Source organism: Heteronotia binoei, chromosome 4 (assembly GCF_032191835.1).
Source record: "Heteronotia binoei isolate CCM8104 ecotype False Entrance Well chromosome 4, APGP_CSIRO_Hbin_v1, whole genome shotgun sequence".
NCBI classification, from domain to species: domain Eukaryota; kingdom Metazoa; phylum Chordata; class Lepidosauria; order Squamata; family Gekkonidae; genus Heteronotia; species Heteronotia binoei.
The window spans coordinates 19,817,512-19,837,375 of record NC_083226.1 but is presented as its reverse complement, the minus strand read 5'-3'; the positions used below and the strand labels follow the sequence as shown (position 1 = coordinate 19,837,375).

Here is a 19,864-nt window from a genome sequence, read left to right as displayed (position 1 = left end):
TAAAAGAACTTAAGATACTGGAGGTCTGCCTCCTCAGTCAATAACGAAGCAGCCCTTCCTCCACCATTTGCCCTGGAGAAACAGACACCTTGCTGTTAGATCAAGTGAACTGCAATAGTGGCTTGGTTCACACTTCCTGCAAAACCAGGGGTTAATTAAGCAAACTACAGCTAGGGTGATAATCCAAATGAGGGTCACTTCACTAACTATGGTTGGCTAGGCTCTGTCAAGCCAGCACCTGTAACCATGGTTTGAAGATAATTCATTGCAGCTTGTCTTAAATTCAGATTGCCTCAAGTTTACTCAGTGGCAAAAAGTCCTGACCCAAATAGCCCAGGGTAGCCTGATCTCATCAGATCTCGGAAGCTAAACAGGACCAGCTCTGGCTAGTAGTTGGATGGGAGCAGGCAGCTCCTTTGCATATTAGGCCACACACCCGATGTAGCCAATCCTCCGAGAGCTTACAAGGCTCTTTTTTGTAAGCTCTCGGAGGACTGGCTACATCATGGGGGTGTGGCCTAATATGCAAAGGAGCTGCTGCAAGAATTCCACCCCTGGATGGGAGACCGCCAAGGAATACCAGGGCTGGGACACAGAGGCAGTCAATGGCAAACTACCTCTGAAACATTTCTTGCCTTAAAAACGAGTCTAGTTTGCCACCTAGTGGTGCATACCACTAAAAGAACTAGAACTTTTGGCTGCCAGACAATCTTAGGATCTTCTGGCTATTCTACACACACAGCTGTATGATAACGATGACAGCAACAATAACGACGATGATGATAGTGGCAAAAAAAAAAAATGCTTCCAGTATCTTCATTGAGCCCAGAAGATGGCTCTCTTCTTTGGCTGATCTGGCCACATTAGTCCATAATAACCATATTAATCTCAAGGGTAGAATATTGTAATGCACTTTTCACATGCTCAGAGTACACTCTTACCGTGTCTTTTAATCATTTATAATGACAATATACTTATTCTTGATAGTACTGTTTATATTTGTACGGATCCCCCTGAAGAAGTGCGGGCCAAATGCGTTGGGGCAGTATAACAGAATAAAAATATTCTTTTCCCCCCCCCCCACTGCACCATTTTTTTGTACCTTGGCTCTCACAGAACCCCTACCAAATTTAAACCAAAGGTTAGGAAAAGGTTTCCTTTTTAAGGGAAACAACATCTTTCACAAATTGTGTGAGATGTTCCGGAGTTAAACATTACCTCCATGTGCAGGGTTCAGTGTTCAAGCAGATTCACTCTGGCAGTACAAAGAATGGTTGCCGGTTTTTGACCTGGCTGCTGTATCTGTGCTTTTAACAACAGCTCTTTTTTTTCACATATCTATTATTTACCAAACCGATAACAACACAAGAAAACTCGTTCATGACCAATGCTTCAGTGGTGGCATGTAGGGGAGGGAGAGGTTTCTCAGAAACATTAATTAAGATAGTCTGGTTGAGATTTGATTTTAAACTCTTTTTCTGAAGAACCATAAGGACTCGAAAATTAGCCTTTGTGATTTCTTATTCCCGCTAAGAATGCTGAAATGTAGGTACCGACAGTTCTGTGAACAGACATAAAGTCTCATTCAAAGCTTCACCGGCTGAGTTTTGTGGAACAGGCTGCCACTAAAAGCAGAAGAGCCAGTCGGGCATTTTTCAGGTCTGATTTAGAAAATATCTGGGGACTTCGGGGGTGGAGCCAGGAGACTTTGGGGGTGAAGCCAGGAGCAAGGTTGTAACAAGCACGCTTGAACTCCGAAGGGAGTTCTGGACATCATGTTTAAAGGGACTGTGTGCCTTTAAATGCCTTCCTTCCATTGGAAATAATGGAGGAAGGAGCACCTTCTTTTGGGGCTCATGGAATTGGACCCTCTGGTCCAATGTTTTTGAAACTTGGGGAGGTTTTTGAGGAGAGGCACCAGATGCTGTGCTGAAATTTTGGTGCATTTATCTCAAAAAACAGCCCCCCCTGAGCCCTAGATACTCATGGATTGATTCTCCACAATACTGTATGGGTCGTCTGACAACGGGCAGAATGTGCGTTTGTATGAAGAAGAGTTGGTTTTTATACCCTGCTTTCCTCTGCCTTAAGGAATCTCAAAGCAGTTTACAATCACCTTCCCTTCCTCTCCCCACAACAGTCACGGGGTGTGGCTAGTTCTGAGAATGCTGTGACTAGTCCAAGGTCACACCCAGCAAGCTTCATGTGGAGGATTTATTTATTTATTTTTATTTTATTGCATGTATATCCCACCCTCCCTTAACAGGTTCAGGGCGGTTAACGACAGTTAAAATCAAAGTACAATAAAATCATTACAATATTTCAACAGTTCATACGATTTAAAACATGTAGTACGGTTCCAGGTTCACCTGCCAGAATCCAGATGGCGGGTTTTAAATTCTTATTGAACGCCGCATGTAATGATATTATAAGATGTTATTTGGCCCTCTGGATTTGTACTGGGATGGTTCGGGTGTCAATGCTGTGGGATGGGGGTGGGTGCAAATCAAACCTGGTTCTCCAGATCAGAGTCCACTGCTACTAACCACTACCCCATGCTGGCTATGTGTGTGCCTTGAATTATAGGCCAACCCCCATACAACTGTCGGGAGAACAGAGTGGCTCCCCAAAACATTGTTACTGGCCCCTCTCTGAGGTAAACCATCTCTGAGTGCCTTATTTTAACATCCTGGTAACATGTTCAATTGCCTTAATAACCACAAGAAAATAAAATCCTTCCTGAACACAGGGAGAGACATCCTTATGACACCACTAAAGCTAACAGTCTAGTAATATAAAATAAGAGCTGTGAGTTCAAAGGGGAGCTGAGACTTTTGCTGGTGGAATTGATGGAACAGTCAACTAAAGCTTTAGCCAGTGAAGCAAAACGTACAATTTTAACCAGTGAAGTCGAGAGTTATGGGGTATTTTGATTCTTGTATGTTACTGGGCGTTTTCGCACTGACCTTACTGCTGAGCGACGTCCCTCTTCACCGCGCAGCGTCTGCGCGGATTTCACACCAATTGCTCCGCAGAACCCGGAAGAGCCGCAAAGTCCCGCGGCTTTTGCGTCGCAAATGTAAAGTTGGTTTTTGGCGAAAACCATTTGCGATGCAAAAGCCGTGGGACTTTGCGGCTCTTCCGGGTTCTGCAGAGCAATTGGTGCGAAATCTGCGCAGACGCTGCGCGGTGAAGAGGGACATCGCTCGGCAGTAAGGTCAGTGCGAAAACGCCGACTTTGTTACTGTAATAGAGAACTGACAAAAACATTAAAATCACTTGTTTTCACAAAAGGAACGATAGCTTTCAAATAGTAAGTCACAAATAATTTTACATTCAGTTTAGCATGTCAAAAAGGCACCTACACTGAGGCTATGGTAATATGCAATTTTATTTAAATGTATCATTTAGTTATTTACGTCTGGAATTGCTTGGATAGCTCTGCTTTCAAAGGGCTGTATTCCCTGTCACCTCTTGAAAGCCTGCATGACACTGCCGTGTAGGCCTTCAGACCCAATTCTGCTCCACAATGCCCTTGATCCAGTTCACATAGTTGACAACTTTGGTGTAGAAGCCATACCCTTTGCCACAATCGAGGCCCCAAGAGACAATGCCGGTGGCCACCCAGCGCCCAGTCTCTGGGTCAAGCACAGTGTAGGCCCCGCCGCTGTCACCTTGGCAGGTGTCAGTCGCTTCCCTAGGAGAACCTGCACAAAACATATTAGCTGTGAAAACTGGATCCTTCCCACGGATCTTCTTATCCTTTAGCCATTCCCGACAGGCTGCCTGGTTGGCCACTGGGATCATTGCATATTTCAGTCTATCAGAAAGGTGATGCTTCTCCACACCGAAGCCACTGGCGTACCCCACCCGCCCTCTGTTGTAGAAAGAAGTGTTTCGTGGATCCGGGAGACAAATGGGCAGGACATCGCGGCCAAGAATTACAGGGTCTCGTAGCTCGATGAGTGCGATGTCGCCGTCGAAGTTCTGCTCGTTATCGGGGTTGTAGTCCGGGTGCACAAAGAGCCTGAGGATGGGCTTGTTGCCCAACTTGTGGAGATCGGTCACATTGATGGCGCCCAGGAAGACTTCCACTTTCTCAGCCAACTCTTCGAGGCTCATCCTCTCTCCAAATTCGGCTCGCCCCTTGGGGTACAAGGTGTGGGCAGCTGTCAGGATCCAGCGGTCACCCAGCAACGCTCCTCCGGCACGCCCAAGACCAGAGATGACAGTCTTTGCCTGCCACGGGAAGTTGCCCTCCTGTGCTAAACTCCCACCAATAATCCGCTGGATTTTCTCAACTGGATTTTCTGGCTTTCCGCACACTGCAAAAGGGGATGATACGCAGATAAGGAGATAATACTCAAGAAAGCTTGCTATTCCTACTTCCCAGACAATTTTGTTTTTTTTTTCCACTTCCTCTCTCCATGATTTTTTGATAGAATACATCTGAGAGGCAAAACCCATGTTATGTGTGACCTCGGTCAGGTTGCAAGTGTCCAACGTCACCCTCTGTCTGATACTGAAACCTTGATTAGGCATTTGTTCATAGGAATCCAGGTAGTAGGAAGTAGGAGGCAATACAATTATATAATAAAAAAATTCCATTTAAAACAATAAACATCTAAATATGGAATAAAATCAAAAATAGACTAAAGGGAAAAAAGGATCCTGTTAATACTTAATTTCTTCCCTATGCCAATACGCCCATCCAACTCAATTTGATTATAGCCCAATAGTGAAAATAGACAAGGAAATAATATTTGTTGAGACATGCATGCAAGTAGAGTAAGGACATATTTGTTTAAGGTTAAAACAACAGATCTTACTTCCAACTTTGCTGAGAATTCTTAGCCTCAGTTAGTAACAATACTGGGGGAGGGGGAAGTAAACTGAAAGGGATAAGATGGGATGGAATTGGAAGAGTAAAACTGGAGAGGGAGGAACAGGAGAAGAAGGAGAAGAAGAAGGAGGAGGAGGAGAAGAAGAAGAAGAAGAAGAAGAAGAAGAAGAAGAAGAAGAAGAAGAAGAAGAAGAAGAAGAAGAAGAAGAAGAAGAAGAAGAAGAAGAAGAAGAAGAAGAAGAAGAAGAAGAAGAAGAAGAAGAAGAAGAAGAGTGAAGGAGGGGTATATCAGAAAGGTGGGAAGGAAACTGGCTGCCAGGGGAAGAGATGGGGGGGAGGGCAGGACCGGATCTACATGTTTTTTGATGCTCCCTTATGGGCCATTCTCTTATGGTCCCATAGAATACAATGGACTCCATACCCAATATGGCGCCCCCCTTCTATCGGCACCTGGGGCAAGCACCCCCCTCTGCCCCCCCTTGATCCGGCCCTGGAGGGGGGGAGGTGGTGGAGAGGAGGAAAGGAGATAGCTGTAAGGACTACTAGGGAAATATGGGGGGGGGGCGGGCTGACCTGTGGCTTCAAATGCTGCCAGGGGAAAGTAGGAGCTTCATCCTTCCCTCCTGCCCTGTTTTTCCCAGTAGAAAGAGCTTCAGGGACTGTGTGCCTTTTCCTCAGACTTTATGATCCCCATCATGGACACACAGAACCTGAAGAGGCAAATAGGCCTCCTTGCAGCTGTTTCCACTGGCAAAAATGGCAGGGGAGGGAAGCCTGAAGGCCCTCCTTCCCAGGGCTTTTTTTTTTTTGCAGCAGGAACTCCTTTGCATATTAGTCCACACACCCCTGATGTAGCCTGGAGCTTACAGTAGGCCCTGTAAGAAGAACCCTGTAAACTCTTGGAGGATTGGCTACATAAGAGGGGTGTGACCTAATATGCAAAGGAGTTCCTGCTACAAAAAAAGCCCTGCACCTTCCCCTTTACAGCTATTGGAGCTGTGCAGAGTGATGGAGAGGTATTGAAAAATTAGTCCCCTTGTGGATGTGGGACTGAGAGTCAGGTCAGCCTCCGATGACCTGATTTGTGTCACACATAACATGTGTTTTAGCCCTGATAAGACTATATTAGACCCATCCCATGCAATCATTTTTTCTTCAGTTCCCTAAGAGCCTTTCTAACTCTTACAGGCTGCAAGTCAGATGCTGGGCACCCACCGATTGTCCCACAAGCTGCTCTTCAAAGGAAGGTAGTTTCAGACTAAGCTATGAAATCTTATTGCACCTGGAAGTCAAATTCAATTAGGACAGCCATGGCCACTCTACTGCCTGCTCTATACCATCTCCGAGATGTGCTGCCCTCTGGCGATCCATTGCTGCCAGAAGGCCTTAGATTACTCTGCAGTTGGTGTTCCATTTTCTTCACACCTGTTGCCTCCCATCTTTGCCTCCTGATTGGTTATCTGACACCTTGGTGAATCCTACAATCAGGGCTGGAATTTTAGCAGCAGCTCCTTTGCATATTAGGCCGCACCCCCCCTCATGTAGCCAATCCTCCAAGAGCTTACAAGGCTCTTTTTTGTAAGCTCTTGGAGGATTGGCTACATCAGGGGAGTGCAGCCTAATATGCAAAGGCGCTCCTGCTAGAATTTCACCCCTGCCTACAATGCCCTTTAGTTCCTCTTCCGGGCTACAGACATCACCACTGTCCGCTGTTTCAGGCCATCTGCAGCCTGTCCAGCCGCTAGGATCTGATCCTGAACATACTTAAGCAATGGTTTTCCACCTGTGAATTGGGAATGACAAGTCGTCATAGCTATCTTGAGAGGACAGGAAGAAGAAGGAGAAACAGGGTGTGCCTGGACCGGAAACCCTGGGAGGCTTGATAGCAGATTGGGTTTGCTTGTATGTAGTATGTCAATGCAGTCTGTGGCTCAGTAATGCTATAGATTTCTAAATATGAAATAAAAATAAATGCATATATAGCCACTTGTTTAGGGCTAATTGATGTGAGGCACTCGCATTTCATGTTGGGAAAGTGGAACATAGGACGGAGTTTATTTGCGAGTGGGTCTCAAAAAGAAAAGTTAGAAGTGGGACCAACTTTAAAAAGTTTGAGAATCACTGGGGAGGGACAGTGGCTCAGTGGTAGAGCATCTGCTTGGGAAGCAGAAGGTCCCAGGTTCAATCCCCGGCATCTCCAAAAAAGGGTCCAGGCACATAGGTGCGAAAAACCTCAGTTTGAGACCCTGGAGAGCTGCTGCCAGTCTGAGAAGACAATACTGACTTTGATGGACCGAGGGTCTGATTCAGTATAAGGCAGCTTCATATGTTCACTGTGCTACGGTACTGAACACACATTTCTGTATGTACAGATCTTTTACAGCCCTTCAACTGGCTTTTATAACCAATGGACCAGGGACTGGATAAAGCTCAGAATCTTGTGTATTCAAAACATGCGGTCCACCATTCAGTGACGAGAAGGCATGGACCGTTTTCGCACACAGCTCACCTCGCAGTCACAATCCTGTTCCCTCCGCAGCGTCTGGTCGGATTTCCCACCATCTGCGCCTAAGTTACAGGAAGTGGCGCGGCTTTTGCGTAGCAAACGTAAACCGCTAAAACCCAGTTTACGTTTGCTATGCAAAAGCCGCGGCACTTCCTGTAACTCCGGCGCAGATGGTGGGAAATCCGACCAGACGCTGCGGAGGGAACAGGATTGTGACTGCGAGGTGAGCTGTGTGCGAAAACGGTCATGATGAAATGACAAGACCAAAATCAGGACTGAAAGACACGACGACAGAAACAGAGAGCTGGAAACACACCGCCGATGATTCAGTACAATGAGCGAGCTTTGCAAATTCAGTACAATGAGCGAACTTTGCAACAGGTGAAAGGCTGCAGTGATCTTGTGTCTGTCCTTCACCGCCTTCCTGTTCTTGCTTGTTACCTTTCTCTGGCACAATTGCCTATTTTACTACTGAGGTTACTGCTGATTTGGAGGACAGCATGGGAAGGACGGGATATCCAAAACCGGGGTGGCCCATGAGCCCTGCTCACCTGGCAGACACACTGGGATGCCCTCGAGATCATTGTTATTCCTCCAGGAGCCCTCAGCAGAGCAAGTATATTCACCTGAAGGAAGAAACAAAAATAGCGGGGTCAAAAAGGAAGGTTCAGAAGCTTGAGCATGGCTGGGTAATCCCATAAGAGCACATCTGCATTGGGCATTCAGTTTCTGGGTTTCAGTTTAGGGTTTAAACGTCAAACCAGAAGTTCTTAAAAATGTCTTCTTAAAATCCAAGTATGATGTGGCTTGGGGCCCTGCAGTGAATCTATTTTGCTATGTGTAAGGGTCACGGGAATTGCAGGTCTCCCCTCAGGTATTTTTGCTCACTGGGATTAAATACACAAATATCTCAGCACAGGCAAGCCTGAAAGGTCGTAAACAGATAGTGCCCAGGGTAATAAGGAGCTCATTGCCTCTTGTATGCACCTGCCTGCTCTCTAAGGTCACCTGTGGGGACCCAGGAGGGCAGAGATATGTGCCATGTGGGAGCCACATTTGAACTTTCTTGGTAGCTGACCAACATTCTACCTCATGAGTTATGTCCAACCTTCCTCTGAAAAATTCAGGGCCATATACATGGCTCTCCCTTCCATTTTACCCTCACGACATCTCTTTGAGGTAGATTGGGTTGAAACAGAGAGTGACTGAGCCAAAGTCACCCAGCGAGTTTCACAGCAGAGTGGAGATTAAAGCCCTAGCATCCTTAGATCCTATTCTGACACTTACCCACTACACCATGTTTCCTTATATTGTAAGAATTTCAAGCTGCCTCAAGCTGTTTGTGAATGGGAAAGCTGGTATAGAAATAAACTCAGTAAGAGGTGGTGGTGGAAGGTACCACCAAGTCACCACCAACTTATGGTGACCTCACAAGGCAAGAGATACTCAGAGGCTGTGGCCTACATGGTAGTAAGTAGGCCCTCCTTGATGCTCTTGCAGAATCTTCTAGAAAGGACCAAGGTGATAGGGAAGAATGCTCTTGCAGAATCTTCTAGAAAGGACCAAGGTGATAGGGAAGAATGCTCTTGCGGAATCTTCTAGAAAGGACCAAGGTGATAGGGAAGAATGCTCTTGCGGAATCTTCTAGAAAGGACCAAGGTGATAGGGAGGGATATGATGCCTGCCATGCTGGTTGCTAAGAGAACCCTCTCAAAATGTAAGAATTCAGTGCAGAGTATCGGAGCAGGACTAGTTAAGAATGGGGCCAAAGAAGGATAGTTCTTGTTGGATGAGGACCCACCTGTCCCATTACTGGTGAGCATTTGATAGTAGGGCTCATTGCAGCGATATGTGACAACTGACTGGTAGATGTTTTTCCCGGGATTGGACTTGTACTCGATGATCCCGTTGGTCAGAAGTTTAGGTTCACCGCAGTCCACAACTACAAGAGAAAACAAGTTATGGGAACAGTAGGGAAAGGAAAGAATCCTTTCACAATGGCCTATTATGCACAGGTGTTTTGTCTTGCTTTCGCTGTGCATTCCTGTCAGGTTTTCTTTTTTGTTCTGCATTGTTTTCCCTCTTTTCAGTGCTCAGCTCCTTTCCCATTCACAGTTGTCCCAGGTTTTCTGAGGGTGCTTTCATGCCAGATTTTCCCTTGCTTTGCTTCCAAGCTGAAGGTAAGTCAAAAGTATACAGATTCCATCCCTCCATCCTGTCCCTGCCCCTCGTGGGCCACTCCCTTCCCACATTTTTAATTTTTATTACAAGCTGCATGAGTCTAGTGAAATGAGACCATCACTAGTCTCATGCCACTTGTAGAAACCTCCCAAAAAACTCCAGGCTGTGCTGCCCCCTTCTGCTACATTATTTGTTTTCCCTCTCTTCAGTGCTCAGCTCCCTTCCCATTCACTGTTTCCCCAGGTTTTCTGAGAGTGTTTTTGTGCCGGATTTTCCCTTGTTTTGCTTCCAAGCTGAAGGTAAGTCAAAAGTATACAGATTCCCCTCCATCCTCTCCCTTTTTAAATTTTTTTTACAAGCGGCATGAGTCTAGTGAAATGAGAAATAATCATACACCCACCACTAGGCAATTATGAAATTACGCAATCACACAGTACTCCGTTCAGCCCAAAGTCTTGTCATACGAAGACCCCAGGTTTTTATTCGCTCCGTTTCGATTCTGTAGAATTTTCTACAGTGATATGGGCTTATATTAAGTACAACTGGACGTCACTTGTGGTTTTATAATTGTTTCACAATGTATGTAAATTATGTCTGGCATTTAATTCACAATCATTTAATATAGGACCCACTTTATGTTCTATTTCAAAGAATTATTATTATAATGAGAATCAAGCTTCCATCTTTCATCCGTCTAGAGCTAATAAAAACCTGGGGTCTTCGTATGACAAGGCTTTGGGCTGAATGGAGTACTGCGTGATTGCATAATTTCAGAATTGCCTAGTGGTGGGTGTTTGATTATTTTTAATTTGTAAACCACCACTCCCGCTATTAGATATCTAGTGAAATGAGACCATCACTAGTCTCATGGCGCTTGTTAAACCCCCCCCCCCCAAACTTGGCTAGGCTGCCCCCCTCCTGCTACCTGGTTTGAACCAGGTGGCACAAGAAAGCACCACAAAGCCTGCAGGGGCCCATTGGCTTCCCACAGGCACAATGAGCCCAGTTGGGCTGCCCTCTCCCGCTGCCTGGTTTCAACCAGATGTGAAACCAATAAGAAAACCACAGCAGAGAATGGCAGAGAACAAAACATACAGGTTCCGTGATGACCAGCCTCTCAAAAGATACAAAGAAACGTCATTTAGACAAAAATATATATTCCTAATCACTCTCATATAAAATACTCAAACAACATACCCTGACAATAGTACACTCAAAACTACAAATATAAGGACCAAAATTCTCAATATCTCAAATACAAATTAATGTCCATAAACTGAAGAATGGTCCATTGAATCTTCACGGATCCCCGGTTCAGAAGATATCTTGAGGAGTCCAGAAAAACTGTTTCCAACTTTCACACACAACTAAGTGAAGGCAAGACTTGTTGAAATTCACTTAGTTGTGTGTGAAAGTTGGAATCCTGCCATGCTCTGGATCAGTTTTTTAAGCTAGTCAAAGCTTGAAGTGAAACGAGGGATAACAAGCCCTAACCTCGTCGCTGCATTGTGGTGCTGTGTGAAGAATATATCATTGGAACACAACAGGAAAACACAGAGATACTCATATTTGTGTGGGGATAAAAGTAGCTTGGGAGAGATGGCTTTTGCCAGTAAGAAGATGGTAGAGCAGGAAAGGTTGTCAGGACTCTTTGGCACCTTAGTAACTTCTGGCACCCTCCCCCTTGCACGGATAACATCACCGAGTCACATGGGGGTGCCCAATTCAGCACCCCCAGAAGGCCGGCGCCCTAGGCAATTGCCTAGCTTGCCCAGTGGCAGGGCCAGCCCTGAAGGTAGTACCCCCCCCCCCACACAGACATAGATATGCTCTCTCCCCGTTCTTCCTAGGTCAAGTTATCTTGGAGGCTGAATTTGCAAAGGATACATTTTTAAAAAATTAAACAGGGAAGACACCTTAGCATGTAACTGAGCCCTGAGAACACATCATTGCCCGGAGAATGTCCCCTAACCTGATGCCCCTGGATGGTTCAGCGTATGAGACAGCGGAACACAGATCCAAACATTTCCATCTCCAACCACTGCAACTCATGCTGGAGTAAGAGTCATATATAGATTAAACTAGGAGCTGGATAAGAATCAGTTCCTTGGGCCAACACAGGGCACTGGGGACAGAGAATCCAGGAGGTGCCAGCAGCCTCTCTTTTGCACACCCAAGTAGTAAAGAAAGGTCTTTAGTCATTGGCAGCCGGCCACCCTTTCTGGGTGGAAAATGCTGTCAGGTTGCAGCCAATTTATGGTGACCCTGTAGGGCTTTCAAGGCAAGAGACAGAGATGGCTCACCACTGCCTGCCTCTGCAGAGCCACCCTGGACTTCCTTGGTTGTCTCTCCCATCCAAGAAGAAGAAGACTGCAAATTTATACCCCGCCCTTCTCTCTGAATCAGAGACTCAGAGCAGCTTACAATCTCCTATATCTTCTCTCCCCACAACAGACGCCCTGTGAGGTGAGTGGGGCTGAGAGGGCTCTCACAGAAGCTGCCCTTTCAAGGACAACTCCTACAAGAGCTATGGCTGACCCAAGGCCATTCCAGCAGCAGCAAGTGGAGGAGTGGGGAATCAAACCTGGTTCTCCTAGATAAGAGTCCGTTCACTTAACCACTACACCAAACTGGCTCTCTAATCAGAACTAATCAGAGCTTGACTTTGCTTGGCTTCCAAGATGTGACATGACTGAACTAGCCTGGGCCATCCAGGAAAGGACCATGACTGTTAAGTAATGCTGAGAATCTGCTTCTTGGGGCCACTCCCTTGCTGTGTGACATGGAAGGGGTGTTTCTGCTTGGGTCCCACCGCAGCCTGTAACAACCAGCCACTCACTTTGACACCTGGGCATGGGGCGGTGCCAGGTCCCATCGTGTTCACAGACGGCAGTGAAGGATGGCAGCCGCTTGTCTCCCTGCTCAAAAGAGAAGAGATGAAAAGTAGACCATGCTCTCTGACAGCTGACAGCTTCAGGTTGGGAAATTCCTGGAGATTTGGAGTCTGGGAAGAGTGGGATTTGGAGGAGGGGAGGGACTTTAGTAGGGTCTAATGCCATAAGGTCCACTTTCCGAAGCAGCCATTTTCTCCAGGGGAACTAATCGCTGTCACCTGGAGATCAGTTGTACCCCTCTAGATACCCCCTGGAGGTTTGCAACCTCAAGGATTTTACCTTTTTTGAGCAGGAATGCATAAGTTCCTGCTGGGTTTTTTCTACCAAAAAAAGGCCTTGGCAACCTTATGTGCTGTTGCTGCTCACGCCCCCCCCCCCTGCAGAATTAGGGCCTGCTTCTCCCATCACTGACTTGCTCCAGCCTCTTCCGTATTGCAAAGAGCCTCTCCATTATTTCGTTTCCCTTATCTGCTTAAACACATTTCTTTTTAATTTTTTTCCTGTTTTTAATTTTAGAATTGGTAAAAGCACGGCTTCCTTTTGTAGAAAAGGCCAACAGCAGGAGCGCATTTGCATACTAGGCCACACCCACTGATGTCACCATTGTTTTCATAGGGCTTTTTGGTGTGAATAGCCCAGCAGGAACTCATTGGCATATTAGGCCACACACCCTGATATTACCATTGTTTGACACATTGTTTTGTAGAAAAAGCCCAGCAGAATCCATTTGCATATTAGGCCACACACCCCGGCTTCAAGCCGGCTGGAACTGTGTCTCTGTGCTTTCCTGCTCAAAAAAGCCCTGTGTAAGAGCAATATTTCACATACATGGATGTGACTGCAAATGCCAGGAGATATTAAATACCACAACGTATGTATCAAAAAAGTGAATGAAATTATAGCATCATGTATAACAATGTTTTTAGGTGAATTTCTGGTGCTATCATGTTCACCACTGGAATACTAGAAGGCAGGGGTGGAATCCTAGCAGGAGCTCCTTTGCATATTAGGCCACACACCCCTGATGTTGTCAATCCTCCAAGAGCTTCCAAGGCTAATATACAAAGGAGCTCCTGCTAGAATTCCATCCCTGCTGGAGGGCAAGGGGTCGAATTCAAAATAGGCAGTTTAGACCAGAAAAAGTAAAAGTGGGCAACAAACGTTATCAAGGAATTGGGAGCTCTTTTTCAGTAGGAATAATTTAAGTGTTTGTTGAAGTCCCTTATTCTAGAGTGGGGAAGACAACTGAGGAAATACTTGATATGAAGTAAAATAAGTAAAGGAATATTTCACATCCAATTAGTGAACAACATATATTATACATATACTAATATATATATAGCGTGAACATGGAAGAAACCTGAATTGAAGACAATTAAGAAGAAAAATAATATGCTACAAAAAACAGGGGGGGGGGAGATTTAACTAGGTCTGTTAAAAACAAAAACATGTTTTGTAGGCGATTGCATCACAAAAGTTAAACAAATAAAAGAAAACCATTTGGAAAAAACTTTGTGTTTACCCAATCTCTTGGATAAGTGAATTCAACGGGCAAGTTTTTCCATAAACGCCCAGTTTCACAGCTGCAAATTCCAAGCAGATATGGCTTTCCGGCATCATACAAGAACTGAACACGCTACCCTAGCCAAAGAACGATCTAAACTGTGGCTGCCAAAAGTCCAGAAAGATAGTCAAAAGTACTACCTCAAGTGTGAGAACAACAGAATAGCAGGCAAGTCTTCCTATTTCTAAAAAACCCCCAAGATACTGCGGTTGCTGAATACATGAAGGCAAGTTAGAACCTTGATCTACCAAGGTTAGTAATGTCTACTTTGATGGGGTGCCACCAGGTCTGAGGTGGAGGACTTTCGCCTCACCTCTTTTTAACTAGAAATGCCGGGGATCGAACCTGTGACCTTCTGCAACACCAAACAGATGTTCTACCACTGAGCTGCAGCTCCTCTTGGGTTTCATTGCTTCAAAAGCCTGGAAGTCATAAATTCTTCCATAAATGCCAGACCACGCTAACTTTTTTGTGGGGAGGTCTGTGCTCAGATGCGAGGGGAAGTTACTTTGTGCATGCTCAGAGGAGTTTGCAGTTGTTCCTGAGGGTTCTGACATGCAAATCAAATTCCAGACATGAGCCCTGGGGCAGATGAAGCTGTTTTGCTCATCTTCGATTGTACTTTCGGTTTCCACTACTTCTGCATTGGTAACTGGCCAACCCCAAAATATTGTGCAATCCCCATATTTCCTTCTGCCTTGAATCAGATCCTCCAGTATGGTGTGACTCAGCCTTGCCTTCAAGACAGAGATTTTGTTAAAAGATTTCTAAAATCTTTCTTATGCTCTGACATGTGCTTTCCTGCCAGAGAGACAAAGGATTGTAGTGAAGTATTCAGGAAGCAGAGAGGTCAAAACAAAATCCACAGATAGGCAGGGCTGGCATGTGGGAGTGGGCAAACTAGGTGATTGCCTAGTGCGCCAACTCCCAGCAGGGGCAGGCATCCCCTCCCCACTCATGCTGTTCCTGAGCTTCTCACTAATTTTTTATCAGCTCTGAGGGATTAGAGGAGCTCCCCCGATACCTCAGACCTGAGAAAGAGTGGCGTTTCCCTTCTCCAGCATCCTCCAAGGGCGCTGGGGAAGGGAAAGGCCTAGCGATCTGTCCCCACTTGGCCTTCCCGTGCTGCGGGCAGTGTTCCCTCTAAGTTGATTTAGCATGAGCTAGCTCACAGATTTTTAGCCTCCAGTTCACACATTTTTGTCTTAGCTCAGAAAAAAACGGCCTCAGAGCACACTAATTGATGCAGTAGCTCACAACTTTAATGCCAGTAGCTCACAAAGTACAATTTTTGCTCACAAGCCTCTGCAACTTAGAGGGAACATTGGCTGCAGGAGTGCTGAGCTGGGGGACGGGGTGTTTGCACAGAGGGCTCCTCAAGAGGAGCCCTCCATGCAAACGGGGCCATCCGTCTCCACTCTGCCTTCCTGTGCCGCTGGAGGGTTGACCAAGGGGACATTTGCATGGATGGGTTTACTTTGCTTAGGGAAACAAAATACCTTAAAGTGGCCACAAAAAAGAATAATCCTTGAGGGATCTCACCAGAAGAAAAACGAAAGGAAGCAGAAGGGGGCAAAGGCATGCAGAAGCCAGACTAACAGGCCTCACCTCCATTAGGTTATAACCTTTCTGACAGCGGACAATGAAATAGTCCTGGAACTGATAGATGGGCTGTGGGTTTTTGATGATGGTGAACTCGTCGTTCGGAGCGGGCTGTGGGCAACGGATTCCTGTTGGGGACAAGGCAAGAATGAGGCAAGGATTGGTAGATGGCGGGATATCGTTTAACAGAGCATGCCAGGTGGGGAGACATTACTTTCTGAGGTGTACCGGATCTTCCACCCACGGCCAAATCCTGACTCATCTGTGAAGAAAGAAAGATCCACCGAAGAGCTGTTGGTTTCGATGCTGTCTGGGGTCACTGTGCCGCAGAATTCGCCGATTTCTTTACCCCCAGCGTGGATCTGGTGAGGGAAAAATTGTGTGCCTTAGTACCTTTCCTCCTCACAAGTCAAACCAACAGGCCTCCATGACCAGAGACAGCAAACTTCTGAATTCCAGTGCTAGAAGGCAGCATTAGAAGGCCTTTGTCTAAACCCTGTTAATTCAACCCTCCATTACAATTGCTGGGTTGTTCTGTGAGACAGGATGCTGGGCTAGACAGACCTCTTGTCAGACAGATATACAAAAGAGACAACTCTTTAAGACACAGGAAAGAACAATACAAGAACATACTAGAGGGAGTGAGAAATCCAAATCTTCATGCTCAGCAACACATACATCTGAGTCAGAAATACTGGTGTTTTCAAAAATGGTTGTGTGCTAGCTACCCATCATATTTGCCTTGTTATAAAAATTACAAATTTGCATTGTGTTTTGATTTCTCACTCCCCTTAGTAAGTTGTTTGACCTTTGTTCTCGCCACTAGGGAAGTATAAAGGGACCCATAACAGTGTCTGTTGAGGCCAATGGGACTTCATAATTCTGTCTGTGAGATCCAAACACATCTGCTTCACTCAGATGTTACTGGATTATTAAAATGTTAACTCAATAGCATCTGTAAATGGCCTGTCACAGCCTGAACTCTGCAAATAGAACTTTCATATCATTTCCAAAACACATATGGGAGAAAATAAGATGCACCTAAATATGCCCCCAAATCATTCCTAGGGAAGACACCGTACCCTTTAATTCAGGGACCCCAAATGTGGTGGCTGTGGGTGTCATGGCACCCACTGACACATTTTCCGGCACCTACTAAATTTTTTTAGAACATGGAGTCAAGTGGAGCTTTTGCTAAGTGAAGGGCTGCCAAGCCCCTGGGCGGGGCAGAAGTTCTCCTGCCCAGGAGGTTCCCAACCAGCTGGCCCACATTGGGCCAGCGAGGGAACCTCCCCCAACATCGCTGGTGCGATGATGTCACCTGTGAGTGACGTCATCGCGCTGGCAATGTAGCACACCCGCCGCTCTAGGCGTTTTCAGGAAAACTCTATGGTTTTCCTGGACGCTCTAGCATTTGGGGAGGGAAAACTCTATGGTACCACAGAGTTTTTACCTCCCAAAATGCTAGAGTGGCCAGGAAAACCAGAGTTTTTCCGGAAACGCCTACAGTGGCTGGCATGCGATATTGCCAGTGTGTGAAAAGCACACATGAAAACAGTCCTCTGCCAAAGGCCACAGGGAACTTGGCAACCCTACACTGGAGATTTGATTGGCTCTGCAGATTTTTGAAAATGTTCTGGCAGCAGCTGCCACCAGGGCACTAAGATCATTGATGTGTGACTGAAAGTAAGCGGTGGCAGCCTTTTGTGCTGGCTCTACTTCCTTTGGGAGCCATTTTGTGGCTGCACCCACCACCCTTTACCAGAATTCCAAAGATGCTCTCAGACTCAAAAAAGTTGCCAAGCAACCGCGGCTTTAATTCTAGACACAAGGAACGAGACACTACACCAAGAGAGGCTACAGGGATCTTGAAGGGGCACCATCTGCTTCCTTCTATTCTCCCTGACGATCCACTGCAGGGAAACTGGGCTGAGAGGGACCTTCCTGGCCGGGGGGGGGGGGGAGGGGGGGAATTGATCCACAATACCTTGAGCTGGTCATAAGGGCAGCGGACTTGCTGGTGGTCCTCAATTTCAAAAGGCGTCAGGAATTTGAGTGTGATGGACAGCCCCTTCTCCACTCGTATGCTGTAGTTACACTGCAGGTCTGGCGAGTAGGGCCGAGGGTATCCAGGGCTTGACACATATCCTTTGAGCTCCGTGAACAACTCATTGCTGCAGTCCACTGGAAGGCAAGAAAGCACGAGAAGGTTTAGTGAAAGCTAAGTATATTTGGGAAGGGGCTGTGGCTCAGTGACAGAGCATCTACCTTGCACGCTGAAGGTCCCAAGTTCAAAACCAGGCTTCTCCAATTAAAAAAATCATCAACTGGAGAGCTGATATGAGCCAGAGCAAACAATGCTAGCCTTGATGGGCCAATGGTCTTAGATTCAGATGTAGGCAACTTTGTGTGTATTAGAATATCTTTGGATCTTCTTTTATACTGTAGGTAGTCTGAGTTCATCTCAGCGGAAGCTGGTTCAGGTAGCCGGCTCAAGGTTGACTCAGCCTTCCATCCTTCTAAGGTCGGGGGAAAAGTGTAGACGACTGGGGAAGGCAATGGCAAACCACCCCGTAAAAAAATTCTGTCGTGAAAACGTTGTGAAAGCAACATCACCCCAGAGTCGAAAACGACTGGTGCTTGCACAGGGGACTACCTTCACCTTTTTAGCCCACTTTTGAGGACCCTTTAATTTAATCTTTAGATTTATACCCCGACCTATCCTGCAAGCGGGCTCAGAGCAGCTCACAACAGTAAAACAACAGAGTTGAAACAATACCATCAAAACAGACATTACAAAACAGGAGCAGCACAGTAAACAGTCTTACAGACAGAGGCAGTAAACAGCATGCGGCTGATGGCTAATAGCATAACATAACAGCACAATGGTGAAATGCTGGGGGAAGTAATGACTTTCAGAGGACGATCACTGGATTAATTAAAAGCCTGGTGGAATAATTCTGTCTTACAGGCCCTGCAAAACCTTGATAAGTCCCGAAGGGCCCGGATCTCCAGCGGGAGCTCATTTCACCAGGAAGGGGCCTGGACCAAAAAGGCCCTGGCCCTCGTTGAAGCCAGCCGGGTGTCCTTAGGACCAGGGACTATGAAAAGATGTTGAACAGCAGCCCTCAAAGCCTGGAGGGGGAGTGTTTTATATGGGGAGATCATTGGACTCCCGTAATGTATTAATGTGTAAGAATACCTACCGCTCCTGGCCAAGTGTAACAAGCAGAGAAAGTTGGGATTACAAGGTTTGACAGCGGCTGGGTTTGGCAAAAGGAGCTTTGACTCTCGAAAGCTTAAATGCTCAAAATCTTGTTGGTTTCTAAGTGCTATCAGACTCAAGTCTGTTTTGCTGAAGACCAACACGACTACCCTCCAAAACGAAATTAATCCTGGTCCTGTATTCGCAGTGTCCGAAGTGGATTAGAATGGGAAATCCTGCCTCACTTATAATTTGAACTGAAAATCCTCCCTTTTTATCCTTCTTTAGCCAGTCAGATTGTGAATATAGCAGAGTGACTGAAAGGGGTGCTGAGGTAATTGCTTCACGTGGAATCCTCTTTTGGCTGCAGTCCTTGGCTAACTAATAATAACACTTTGCCTTCGTCTTCTATTTATTGAACATTTTGTCCACCCTTTTCCAAGGACCTCAGAGCTGTGCCCAGAGACCTCCATTTTACCCTCACAAAAACCCTGTGAGGTAAGTAGGCTTAGAGCAGAAGCGTCAAACTCATTTATTATGAAGGCCGGATGTCACTTTGACAGACCGCCCCATGTGTGCCATAATAAATAATGCCAGGTACTGGAGATATAAACTTTATAAAGGACACAGGCAAACCCAATTAATATTATTTTCACTCAAAATACTAGCAAGCTTAAAACATGAACACTCTTCCAGTATCTCCCTGATGCTCACATTCCCACTTCCTCCGCCTGTTTCACATTAGCACTGAGACAGTATACAGGGATGTAATGCTCAGCCTCTACATCTGGCAATAAACGTAATGATCAGTAGCTTGCAGGCCGGATAAGAGCCCTGGACAGGATAGCTCCATCCTGTGGACCACATGTTTGACGCCCCTGGTTTAGAGGCTGTGATTGGCCCAAGGTCACCCAGCAAGTTTCATGGCAAATAGGAAGCTGAATGTGAGTCTCCCTAGTCCAAGTCCAACACTCTAATCATAACACCACACAACCAGTGTATGAAGAACTTCACATATATTATTACAGTAATGCTAAATAAAGACCCACATGGGGCTCCAAAGCTGAGA

At 46.1% G+C, this 19,864-nt stretch overlaps 2 protein-coding genes across 2 annotated transcripts in view; both read right to left on the bottom strand.

Annotated features, from left to right (window-relative positions):
* Nucleotides 1-19,864, bottom strand: part of LOC132570344 (solute carrier family 25 member 36-A-like) — a 441,151-nt gene that overhangs the window by 271,059 nt on the left and 150,228 nt on the right. The gene's annotated exons all lie outside the window — the stretch shown is intronic.
* The window catches only part of C1R (complement C1r), a 29,723-nt gene continuing 13,232 nt past the window's right edge, over nucleotides 3,374-19,864 (bottom strand). Inside the window, exons 5-11 of the mRNA XM_060236483.1 lie at nucleotides 17,578-17,774; nucleotides 15,805-15,952; nucleotides 15,597-15,718; nucleotides 12,370-12,448; nucleotides 9,151-9,291; nucleotides 7,901-7,975; nucleotides 3,374-4,325 (exon numbers count right to left, since the gene is read on the bottom strand). Coding sequence (XP_060092466.1) covers nucleotides 3,508-4,325; nucleotides 7,901-7,975; nucleotides 9,151-9,291; nucleotides 12,370-12,448; nucleotides 15,597-15,718; nucleotides 15,805-15,952; nucleotides 17,578-17,774 — 1,580 coding nt within the window. The 3' untranslated portion in view covers nucleotides 3,374-3,507. The remainder of the gene's footprint in view (nucleotides 4,326-7,900; nucleotides 7,976-9,150; nucleotides 9,292-12,369; nucleotides 12,449-15,596; nucleotides 15,719-15,804; nucleotides 15,953-17,577; nucleotides 17,775-19,864) is intronic.